Source organism: Mirounga angustirostris, unplaced genomic scaffold (assembly GCF_029215605.1).
Source record: "Mirounga angustirostris isolate CCGP_5_RB_7025 unplaced genomic scaffold, mMirAng1.0.hap1 SCAF_14, whole genome shotgun sequence".
Lineage (NCBI taxonomy): Eukaryota > Metazoa > Chordata > Mammalia > Carnivora > Phocidae > Mirounga > Mirounga angustirostris.
The window spans coordinates 76,395,136-76,408,226 of NW_026991722.1; the positions used below are offsets into that span (position 1 = coordinate 76,395,136).

Consider the following 13,091-nt stretch of genomic DNA (forward strand, 5'->3'; position numbering starts at 1 on the left):
CTTTTGCATATATTTTCAATATAGATTATCAAAAGGGTCATTGCAAGAGGAATTATGATCACTAAGATCACTACATAATACCATTTACAAGAAAACTTTATATATAGTTGCTGTTCAATAAAGGTTAATGGACACTCAAACACAGCTAGGTTGCTGTCCTTCAAAGCACTACTCTAAAACTAGGGAGACACTTTGGCCTTTTCCCTTAACACAGGTAGTGCAGTGATAACAAGCATGGGCTCTAGGCTTCTGGGTTGAATTCCAGTTCTACCACTTTTGTGTGACCCTGGAAAATGTACTGAACCTCTGTTTCCTCACATACACAGTGGAGATAATAGAAGTACCTACCTTATATTGTTATTGTGAAGATTAACTAAGTTAAAACATTTCTACAGGAACTGCACCAGCACATATATACTATTTTTATTTCCCCACGTTCAAACATAAAATTCTAGCACTGTCTCTAGAGTTCCTTTTTCTTATTCCCATCCCCTTTGAAATCCAGGTCCTCATCAGGCCTGATCCAAGCTACCATCTAAACTGTACTTTCGGGACACGTGGGTGGCTCAGTCGGGTAAGCGTCTGCCTTCAGCTCAGATCATGATCCTAGGGTCTTGGGATCGAGTCCCGCACTGGGCTCCCTGCTCAGTGGGGAGCCTGCTTCTCCCTCTGCCTGCTGCTAACCCTGCTTGTGCTCTTTCTCCGACAAATAAAATAAAATCTTTAAAAAAAAAACAAAAAACTGTCCTTTTCTACCTTCCACTGTGCCAACCTGCCCACCAACAAGCGATCTTCCCAAATCTCTTTTTCATTGTGTTTGCCATGCATGGTCTTTCCCCAACTTGGCCACGTATATGCATAATACCTGTTTTTCCTGACTTAAACTCAAGACCTCAGGATAGATCTCCTTTCTACCCCCCTCTGCAATGACCCTTTGTCAGATTCTGCAGCACTTCGTCCGCTCCCCACGGTTCAGGTGGTGATACAGCATTGCACATTATTTTCTACTTGTTTCACACACTGACAACATTTCTCCCAACCAGACTAGGAGATCCTCGAGGCAAGCACCACTTGCACTTACTGAGTAGCCTTGACAGCGACCAATGTGGAACAGGACACAGAAGAAATTTAAGCATTTACTGATTTGTTGGCCTAAAATAGAATCACTATGTATGCTATAGCCTCATGAAAAAATAGCACCGTGAAGGCCAATTTCAACTGAGTGACAAAGCCATGCCAAGGAGACTAAAAAGAGCTTAATAAGACTAATGGTAAATAAACAAACAACCCAATTTAAAAATGGACAAAGGATTTGAATAGATACTTTTCCAAAGGAGACATACAAATGGCCAATAAGCACAAGAAAAGACGTTCAACATCATTTGTCATTAGGGAAATGCAAATCAAAACCACAAATGAAATACCACTTCATACCCACTAGGATGGCTATAATTTTAAAAAGCAGAAAATAAATCTGAGGATGTAGAGAAATTGGAACCCTTTTATGCTGCTGCTGAGAATGTAAAATGGTGCAGCCACTTTGGAAAACAGTTGGGCAATCCCTCCAAAGGGTAAACATATAGCTACCATATGATCAGAATTTTACTACTACGTACATACACAAGAGAAGTGAACACGTGCCTACACAAAAACTTGTACATGAATATTCATAGCAGTATTACTCAAAATAGCTAGAAAGTAGAAACAACCCAAATGTCAACAAAATGGGGTATATCCATGCAATGGAATATAACTCAGCCATAAAAAGGAATGAAGTAATGATTCCTGCAACCAAATGGATGAACCTTAAAAACATTAAAAAAAAAAAGCCAGTCACAAAAGCACATATATTATATGTAATCCCACAAATATGAAAAGTCCAAGGATAAACCCATACAGACAGAAGTAGATGGGTGGATGCCAGGGGCCAGGGTGAGGGGGAAGAAGGGGGAGTGACTGCTAATGGATATGGAAGGGAGGTTCCTTTTTGAAGTGATGGAAAATGTTCTAGAATTAGATAATGGTGATGGTTGCACAACTCTGAATATACTAAAAACCACTAACTGTAGACTTAAAAGGTGTGGATTTTATGGTATGTAAGTTATATCTCAATAAAGCTACTGTTAAAAAAGACTAATAGTAAATTTATCATTTATTCAAGGGCTAAAGGGACATCCTGGTCACGTGAATTGTTAGAGAAAACAAGCTGTTGAGAAAAAGTCCAACCAATTTGATTCTAAAGGCAGAGCACTGAGTTGTTATGAATATCTAAATCCCAAACACATGCAATGTGTTGAATGTACTTGAAATGGCCTAAAGGTTGATATTAGATACATGATGTTGTATAAACTACTGAGGTCAAATTTATATCTTCAGGTTTAGAGTACAAATTTAAAAGGCTACATGTGAAATATAATCCTTTAATGGGATAACTGTAAATTATTTTGAAAGGACAGAATATGAAAATATTGGGAATGAAAACAAAGATTTTAAAAACATTTTAATTTTGTGTGTCTAAACAAATTTCAAGGAAAAACACAAAAAAGTGTTTACCATACATGAAAGGAACGGGTTTTGCCATTTCTTAGAAATACTCTAACATAACTTTATTGCATATGATCACCAAACAATAGTGTGAGATACTATTTTCCTTTTATTCTTTGCAGCAGGTGGGTAAACTGAGGCTCAGAGGGGTCAAATGATGTCCCTAAGGTAAGAAGGCTAGAAAATGGCAATTTTTTTTTTTTTTTTTTAAGATTTTAAGTAATCTCTACACCCAATGTGGGGCTCAAACTCACACACACCCAAGAGTCACATACACTACCAACTGAGCCAGCCAGATGCCCTGAAACATTTTTTTGACTCTTGATTTTGACTCTACGTTTTATTCCATTTAATTATTTGTCTACTCTGAAGCCAAAATCACAATGCTTTAATTATTATAATATGCCTCCCTCTTTTATAAAAACATATGTATACTTAATTAACAGCATTTATTTCCAAATTAGACCTTTTTGGCTTCACATTTTATGTGTCCTAAAATGGAGGCATTTCACATACTTATTTAATAGCTCTGGAATTCTATTCATAGTGGGTCGAACTCTTGCTGTGTCATCAGTAAATAATGTGGCAATAGAGTATTTTATTTCCTAAAATTGTCTTGAACTCATTATTTCTAGTAATTTTTACAGGATGATGGTTTTCAGAAGTGTACTACTATATTATCTACAAAAATTATAGTTTTAATTCCTCCTAACCTATAAATATATTGCTAAGTTTTGTTTTCAACGAGCTACTGCAAACAACTTTAACAGAGGAAATTTAACATCATTAATAGAAAAGCCTTAAATTGCAAAGTTAGAAACAAATTGGGCAAAGTGCTACAAATAAAATACACTTACTTTTTAGAGACGACAAACCACTTGTTCCACCAAAAAGAGAACGAGTGGCAGAGCTGCCTGATCCCCCTGGAGGTGGGACCAGCATCACCAAGTACGTGCCACAGGTATAGATGGGCGTCTTCCGAAGCATTTTCAGAGGTAGCCCACAGCTAGTATTTGCTGGTGAAAGGGATGAAAATGGTGATAAGTATTTGACACCAGATTACTTTGATTGCCAAAACAGATTACAGTATAGTGAAGGGGCCCCTATTCAAACAAGGATATGCCCAGATTCAGAACACACAGCAAGAATTGGTAAACTAAGGAGAAATAAGTAGCCTGGCCCCAAGCCCCCCGTTTCATGAGCTGAACATTTCTTAAAGATGTTCCCAATACTCAATATTCCTTTATATCTCAAAACTTCTCTCAAAAGAATGAATCCTCACATGGACTAGATTTCTGAATGAAAGAAGATTCCTACAGTTTGTGTTTCCCAAAACTGTACTCCAACAGGCATCTTTTCATTTTATACAGAATAAATTCTTAACAGGTTTGGCTTATTACATTCATTACAAACAGCTCTGAACACAAAATCAGCCAGAAATTTCAACCTATAACTAATTAATGAAAACAAAAGCTTTCACAATATAACAGAATTCTACACCTGCATGATTTATGATAACCCCTTATATGTTATATATTTATAATATATATAATTTATATAAAATATATAATACATATATTTAGGGTCAGTGACATAAACTATCATTAAATAATTATTAATTCTAATCAAGAGGTATAAAATGCACTCTAATCTCTCTTCCTCACTGGCAGATCTGAAAATGCAAAATTAAGGATTTCCTACATATTACTCTAGTGAGGATTGATAATGGCAACAGAAAGTCAGTCGGAATGCTTTACAAACTAGGAAGCTGTCAGGGTATAAAACAGAACTGCCCAGATAGATGTAAAATTGTCTTTAGATGGTTTAGATTAGAAAAATGAGAAAAGTGAAATCTAATCTGTCTGATATTTGTTTTGAATGCCTGTGCTTCTAAACAGCTCCATTTAAAACTCCACATCCTCAACAAGTATATTCTTCATTCAGGACGTAAATTCAGGGGCATACATTTCCACAGGTAAGAAACCCAAAAGGGGCAATGACTGGAAAATCAGCAACTTTGTGAGCATAACATTTTCAACAAGATGTTTTAATAGACATCATATTAACATGGTAACAGGTATTAGTTTATCCTGGAAAACATTCTAGACCCTTTGAACGCTGAATCGTCAAAAGTCACTTAGTCTAATAACTGGTGAATTTTTATGTAGCAACATCATGTTACTGAATGTGCAGAGAATGTATATAAAAGTATGAGCTCACATGTTTCGAATACAGTATCAGTTTTCACAGAGTTCTAAATATACCCTTGCCTTTTGAGCTCTCTTTCTGATTTCACCCATATTTCCTTCTCCAACAAAGATTCCTTTAGTACTTCTATTGTTCAGGGTAGGATTTAGTTTTCTTCCAAAGGATAAACCCAGATCAAGCCTTCAGCTTGTCAGGAAGCTGTTTATTTTCGTAAAAGGACCATCCTCTACAAAGTATTTCTACCATTCAAATTATCCATATACCCAAGTTAGCACAATTATTAATAATTTCCTCACTTATATTTGATATAATAGGGACCCATAAAAATAAAATTCTATCCTTAAGTTCTAATATGAACTAATAAGTATTTTGATAGCCTCACAACAAATTAATCACAAATATTTTCTCTTCCCAACATTTCAGTATATGAAAGGATTAAAGCATAAAACTGCATTAAATTCGTTAAACATCTATTAATTCAGATGCATTTTTCTATATGGCATATTTTCTAGCCTTATCTTTTACTACAGTTCATGATTTGTTATAGAGTCACATAGTTGGTGTAATCCGCAAACTCATCAAGAATAATGGTTCTTAACCTTTTTTTGGTCATAGGTGGCCTTGAAAGTTTGGTGAAAATCAGGATGGATACACTTAAGATGTATAAAGCTTTGGGGAGTATGTTCATGAGCCTCTTAAGGGTTTATCTCAGTTGAGAACTCTTGCTTTCAAAGGACAGAACAGCATGTTTGGTAGGCTACCTTTTATTTTAAAAAGAAGGAAAATAAGAACACATAAATTTGTCTTTGTGTTTGCATAAAGAAATTCTGTAAGGTTAAATAAAAACTAATAAATATAATTACCTATAGGAGGCAGTGTGGGGGCAAAATGAATAATATGCCAGGATGTGAGAGTACTTTTTTACATTGTTTCTACTTTCAAACTCTGTAAATGCATTATCTATTTTAAAATATTAAAGTGCAAATACTAAATGATAAATTCTAGAAAAAGCAACCTCCGTTGTGTAAGGTTTGCCTCTCATTTGCTTGGCCAAGATTGTATTTAGTGAAGACAATGCTAAGCGTGAATTTTTTACATTTATGAAGCATATGCTAAACATGAAATCAATTTACATTAACAATAATGATACGGTATTTACAGTTAAAGACAGAGCTATTTTGAATTATTATAGATTCATGCCAGTTCATGTCTATAGCCAACATGTATTGGTTTGGAATTAAAAAAAAAAAAAAAAAGGATGACCAGAAGGAGAGAAAAAGGTGAACTATGTATAAAGGCACGTGCTTTGTATGGCACACCATATAAGCACTCAATAAAAAGTACTGCCTGAGGGGCACCTGCCTGGCTCAGTCAGAGGAGCACGTGCTCTTGGTCTTGGAGTTGTGCGTTCAAGCCCCACCTTGGGTGTAGAGATTACTAAAGATAAATAAACTTAAAAAAAAAAGTACTGCCCAAATTCCAGAGGCAGGTCTCACTAACCACAAACTGAATGTATCAAGCCATGAACAGACATGGAGGAAACTTAAATGCAGATTACTAAGTGAGAGAAGCCAATCTTTTCAGGCTACAAATGATTCCCAACTATAGGGCATTCTGGAAGAGGCAACACTAGGAGGACAATAAAAAGATCAGTGGTGGCCAGGGACTGGGGGAAGGAGGGATAAATAGCTAGAGCACGAAGGATTTCTAGGGCAGTAAAACTACTCTGTACGATACCATAATGATGAAGACCTGTCATCATGTATTTGTCCAAACCCGCAGAATGCACACCACCAAGAGTAAACTCTGGACTTCGGGTGATAATGTTATAGCATTGTAGGTTCACCAGTTGCAACAAATGTACCACCTCTGGATAATGGGGAGAGCTGTGCATGCGTTGGGGGCAGGAGGTTTACGGGAAATTTCTCTGCCTTCCTCTCAATTTTGCTATGAACCTAAAACTGCTCCAAAAAAAGAAAGTCTTAAAAAATATATACGTAGCTGAACGGAGTACACAAGGTAAACCGACAGAGTGAGCGAAGGGCAGCATACCTGCTTGGTCCTCTTTCAGGGTGTTGGAGATAGTAGAGCCAGTAAGGGCGGCCAGCGTGGCGGACGGGGAAGCTCTGTAGCGGGAAAGTCTGCTCAGAAGCATCTCATTAATGCTTTTTGCAGATTCGCCCTCTTTCCTCATTAGAATTGTGCGTTCCTGAAGTGGATTGGCTACAAATACACCATTTTCAACCTAGCATTTAAAGAAAAACAGGTCGTCCTTCAGTGATACTGGTTTCTACCAAGTCAGCAGATTTCTAGTCAAAAATTGTATCATTGTGATCTGGTTGCTTAAAAGCATTTCCAAAAATTGCACCTGAGTAGATGTACACCTCAAAACTTAAGTGTTCTACAGAAACTACTGAGAACAAAAGAAAGGCAAGTTTGAGCTTTCATTTTTCCTAACAGCATAGATTCTAAAAGCAGCGAGCCAAGTTTTATTTTTTATTTTTTAATTTTTGTTTCTTTTAGCGAGCCAAGTTTAATAGGTTCTACAAAAGGTTGTTGATTAAAATTCCTTATATTGAATTCCACAGGCAGCTCTCACTAATCACAAGCTTCTGACAGGTACAAGTAAGATGAGAGGAAAACAAATCAATCCGTTTTTGACTTACTTATTAAGTACAACTAGGAAGATGTCGTCTTCTTGAATTATAATTAGTAGCTAAAATCCAAATTCTGTATTGACAGCAGTTAACATTAGCCCCAGCTGCTTGGGCACTGGAACAGCAATCCTGGAGAAAGGCAGACTTTGTCTGCTAAAAATACATGCCAACATCAGCTGGATCCTTGCTGGTGCTCGGCAGTTCTTCCTTCAACACTTGATTCCCCAGCAGAATCTCTGCAGTGGGGATTCCAAAATTCCTTCAATTTCGAGCTTGACTTTAAGCAGAGCACCTAGCGGGTCTTTCTTGCTAAAAAGATCCAGACCTCTTCTTACTGGAAGCTGCTCCCACTCCTCTCTCCTCCAACTCAAGTATCTTTGTGTTCAGCCTCATTTATCCTTCCTTTCCTCTTAATTCAGAGGAAGAAATGCATTTACGTCCTGCAGTTTAAGGTTAACTCTTCCGCTTCTGCCTCCTAACTGCTCCCTTAATTAACTCCTTTCTGCCCCGTTACCGTCAGTCTCCCTTATGTCTTCCTTCTTGCTGGTTTCAAGTATACACAGACCTTCAACAAGACCTTGGTGGCCCAAGGAAGCACCCTCCCTTTTCTCCACTTCCATTTGCTGGCAAAAGGCCTCAAATTACGTCTCATGCAGCTTCTGCATCTCCCTGCCCCCTCCTAGACCCAAGTTCCTGGACTGGCTAGAGCCTCAGAAACTGGTGCCACCAGCAAAGGCAAGTGGGACTGGCCTGCTGCTGTGAGGTACAGAGACAAGAGGGAATACGAGTGCAGAGAGGCAAGGCTTAACAGAAGCAAATAAAAAGCAAAGGAGTCCAATGTGAAAGGTTGGTCACAGAGAAGAAAAAGCAAGCAAATTCAGAAGCACAGCCAGGAAAGGTCCCAGAGAGGGCTGCACATAGTTGGGGAGACTTTTATGACGCATTCACAAGTGATACGAGAAAGGATTTCTTGGGGAGCCCAAAAATGCTATTTCTATTTCCTTGCCCCTATTTCTTCCCCCGTTAGAGGCACTTAACTCCACCCCCTCTAACAAGTGGACATCCTTGATGGTCTACGCATAACCTGAAACCAAAACCATCTACCTCTTCCTTATCTTCCACATGGGCTCTGCCATGGTTGCCAGCCTTCTTGGGGTTCTCTTTCCTCAGTTTTGGTAGAACACAATCCTAGTTTATGTCTTTTTAATACGAACCCTTACTTCCGTGTAAGGTACTCTGCTAGAGAGCAGAACCAACACAGTCCCTGTCCTCCTTGCTCTCATATTTTTTGGTTCCACATCTCCACTTACTTAAACAGAAGCTTGCCTAGGATTAGACCCAGCCTCTGGTGTCTAAGACCTCTGCCTGGAACAATCTGTCCGTAGATCTTCCCATGGCTGGCTCTTTCCGATCATTCAGGTCTCAGGTAGAATATCACCTTCTCAAAGAGACCTTCCTGATTACCAATCTAAAGAATCTCCTCCACCCCTCCCCAAGCCAGAGTACATCACCCTGTTCTGTTACCCACACAGCGCTTACTGTTCTCTCAAGTTATCTTATTCATTAATTCATTTACTGTTTGCTCTTCTACCTCCCCCACCCGGAAGGAATGCTAGCTCCCGGAAAACAAGGACTCTGCCTGCCTCATTCACCATAACATCCTCAGCACTCAAGGGACAGCAATAAATACTTGATGCCTTGCTGAATAAACAAACCATCGTCCTCACTTAAATCTAATCCCACCTCTTCATGGTGTGACTCCCACGTTCCTATAAACAGACCCATCCTTGCTACTGAGATCCAATCCCACCCTCTCTGACTGCCTCCCACTCCCCGGCATTTCCTCTCGAATAGCCTACTATCGCCTAAAATGTAACACATCCACATCGTTCTCCCCCCCCCCCCACCCTCAGGCTAGAGCAACCTTTACCAAGCATAGCTCTATTTATGTCCCACAACTCTAGGAAGAACCCTTCAAAGCCATCCAAGATAAAAATCAATCACTCTAAGCTCAGCATTCAAAGCATTACCCAATCCAGCCCCATGAGAACAATCAATGGAGACCTTAAAAAAAACCAGTACTGTGAAAACACCAAGCAGCTGATACAGCACGGGGGGGCGGGTGGCTAAGAGGGCTGCGGTTTGGTGCACAGAGTGGTAAATCTGGGAACCTCTACTTGGCAGAGCAGCTCTTCAGGATGGAAAAGCGACTGATCTAGAAAGGAGGGAAAGAGCCTAAGAGGAGTAAGCAGCAGCGAGTTAGTGCCAAGAAGCTTCCCTCCTGGCTGCCTCCCGGCACAGGACACCATCATCTTAAGCCTGAGCACTGAACCAGCCTGTTAACTGGCCTCCTGTTTCTACCCTGACAGCCTCATGCTCTCCTCTCTGCACACCAGCCAATGATCATTCACTAACATAAACAAAACCATGTCCCTCTGGTCTCAGAACCCTGCAGTGGCTTTCCAAGACACTTAAACCCAAACTACTGTTAAGGCCCACACGGTCCATCCTCCATGGACTTCCCAGCCTCACCGGCTTCTGTTCACCCCTTCTCACTATGTGTTAGGCCGCGCTGGCCTTCTGTCACACCTCCAAAATGCCAAGCTTCCTCCTAACTCCAGGCCTTGTGACTTGCTGTTCCCTCTTCCTGGATTAAACAACTATTCCAGTTTGCCCAGGCCTGTCCTGGTTGTAGCACCAAGAGTCCCATGACCGGAGAAATCTCAGCCCCAGGTAAACTGGGATGGTTGGTCACCTTATCCGTCAGGATGGATGGCTGCTTATCATTCAGGTCTCAGCTCCGATGTCCTTCCTTAGAAAGACCGGATCTGCTGGGTGAACTAAAGTAGCTCCCCACCTCCGCCCCACTCACCATCACATCATCCTGTTTTATTTTCTCGCCTCTTTTATTTATCACTAGCTGAAATGGTTTTGTTCTTACTAACTCCCTACCCTAATGTGAGCTCCTTTAAAACAAAGGCCTGTTACCCTGCTACCCAAAGAGACGTAGTAGGTACTGGATTAATACCAATGAATGGAGGGCATCTCAGTCATCCAGATCATAATTTAAAGGAAATAATAAACCTGTGGTGAAAAGAGAAGGGACATAGAGTGTCCATTACTATGCTGACCATATGTTTAAGGGACATAAAGAGGACAAAATAGCAATATGATGATCACTGAATCTATCTAAAGAATAGCAGTTTATAGAGAGTATGTATAGGCAGGAAGACCTCAGAACAAAACAGAAGATGTAAAAACTAGGCACTGAAAATGTAAAAAAGGAGTTATAGAAGATTCCGTTATACTGCAGTCTTAAAGGCCAGAGTCTAAGTGTCTTAAAATTTCAAAAGCCTGTGACTCCAAGTGGCAGGCTATCACACTGGTGGCCCCAGGGAATGATGCATCCTGGAGTCATGCCCTCGTTTAGTTCCCTCGCACACGGACTCTGGCCTTGGCCATCAGGAAGCATGATGCAAGCAGAGCCTTGAGGAGCACTTGTGCTCTTGAAAAGCCAGAGAATGAGAGGCGGTCTTGACTATTACAGCCCCAATCAAGCTCCAAGCTGAATGAAGCTGCAGGGGTGACCTCAGCTTCACCACACAGAGAAGAACTGCCACACAACTGAGCCCCACCAACCTCTAAGTCATTACTGCTTGGAGTCACTTAGTTTTGAGATTGTTGAGAAGATAACTGAAATACCCCCAGAGTCAGAGATTGTTTCATATTAATAGTCAGACAGGGTATTCTCTACATTCCCTTTACGTTGTACTCCTAATTATATGCCTAAAGTCGACCTTATATAATGATTACTTCTCTACTCCATTCTGAGTTAATCAGAAATCATTTGGAGAGACCAGCACAGCCAGTTAGATCCTGCTCTGATTACCTATTCATTTTGGCCAGCCTTCAATCCTTTAGTTTTCCCTCAATCCTAAGTACCAATACACCTATTTTGTAGATCAAACTCAGCTGATTTTTCATAAGAAATGACAACGAGGGTGCCTGGGTGGCTCAGTTGGTTAAGCGACTGCCTTCAGCTCAGGTCATGATCCCGGAGTCCTGGGATCGAGTCCCGCATCGGGCTCCCTGCTCAGCGAGGAGCCTGCTTCTCCCTCTGACCCTCCCCCACTCATGTACTCTCTCTCTCTCTCTCAAATAAATAAATAAATCTTTAAAAAAAAAAAAATGACAACGGAAGAAGCTGATGGTATTTGAGGTGCCAAAAATAGTTTTTTAATATTTAATTTCTGGGGGGAGCGTGGGTGGCTCAGTCGGTCAAGTGCCCAACTCTTGATTTCAGCTCAGTCACGTAGGGTTGTGAGATCAAGTCCCATGTGGGGCTCCGTGCTGGGCATGGACTCTGCTTGAGATTCTCACTCTCCCTCCTCTCAACCCTGCACTCACGCTTTCTCAAAAAAATATATGTTTAATTTCTTTCCTGATTATAAAACTAACATATGGTCTCTTCTATAGCTATTTAGTCTCTTTAAGAATCTTTAAATCTTGCTTTATTCTTGACCCAAAAGCTGCCATGAACTATTAAAACCAGATCCTGCTTAAAACGCTCTAAGAGCTCCCCATGTCCCCTGGAATAAAATCCAAATACCTTCCAAGGCCCTACATGAAATGGCCCCAGCTACCTATCTGACCTTACCCATCACCACCACTACTCATTTGCATGAGGTACACAATGTGTATAACATGTGACTCTTGACCTCGGGGTTGTGAGTTCAAGCCCCACATGGTCACAGAGTTGTTTTTTTTTTTTTTTTTTTTTTTAAAGGGAGGCAGTGGCTGGCTGGCTCAGTTGGTAGGGCATGCGACTTTTGATCTCGCGGTCTTGAGTTCAAGGCCCATGCTGGCACAGAGCTTACTTTTAAAAAAAGGTATAACAAATTACCATGTGTGTAAAAACAGAAAAGGAAAAAAATGTACATGTGTATTTGTACATGTTCATTTTAGGAAGAATACAGAAGAAAGTGTTAACATTATTTGCCCCTGGGGAGGGAAGAAAATGAATTAGGAGGCAGGTAGGAGAGACTTTTGTATCATTTGAATTTTTATAACTATGTAAATAGATTATTAAAAAGTATTCAAGGGGGCCTGGGTGGCTCAGTTGGTTAAGCGTCTGCCTTCGGCTCAGGTCATGATCCCAGGGTCCTGGGATCGAGCCCCGCATCGGGCTCCCTGCTCGGCAGGAAGCCTGCTTCTCCCTCTCCCCCTGCTTGTGTTCCTGCTCTTGCTATCTCTCTCTCTCTCTCTCTCTCTCTCTCTCTCTGTGTCAATTAAATAAATAAATAAAATCTTAAAAAAAAAAAAGTATTCAAAACAATGTAACCATCACTAAATTTGGAGAGAAATTTATCAGTACTTCCAAGTATCTGGGTGAAACCATAATTCATAGTAAACCTAATTCTTTCCAATAAATATCATTAGCCACATCTAAGTAGCAAATATTTTTATTTAGAAACCACAATTTTTCATGAATCAGAAAAGTAAAGAATTTTAGTATTCAGCCTTTTAAAAAAGGAAACCCTGCCATTTGGGACAACACGGTTGGGCCCTGGGCGCCTGGGTGGCTCAGTTGGTTAAGCGTCTGCCTTCGGCTCAGGTCATGATCCCAGGGTCCTGGGATCGAGCCCCACATCGGGCTCCCTGCTCGGCCAGAAGCCTGCTTCT

General features: G+C 40.3%; 1 protein-coding gene across 6 annotated transcripts in view; it reads right to left on the reverse strand.

Moving 5' to 3' along the window:
- Positions 1–13,091, reverse strand: part of HECTD4 (HECT domain E3 ubiquitin protein ligase 4) — a 192,843-nt gene that overhangs the window by 110,081 nt on the left and 69,671 nt on the right. For all 6 annotated transcript variants that reach the window (XM_045887621.3, XM_045887620.3, XM_045887619.3 and 3 more), the window contains exons 8-9: positions 6,805–6,997; positions 3,402–3,560 (exon numbers count right to left, since the gene is read on the reverse strand). In XM_045887621.3, the coding sequence (XP_045743577.2) occupies positions 3,402–3,560; positions 6,805–6,997 (352 nt within the window). The remainder of the gene's footprint in view (positions 1–3,401; positions 3,561–6,804; positions 6,998–13,091) is intronic.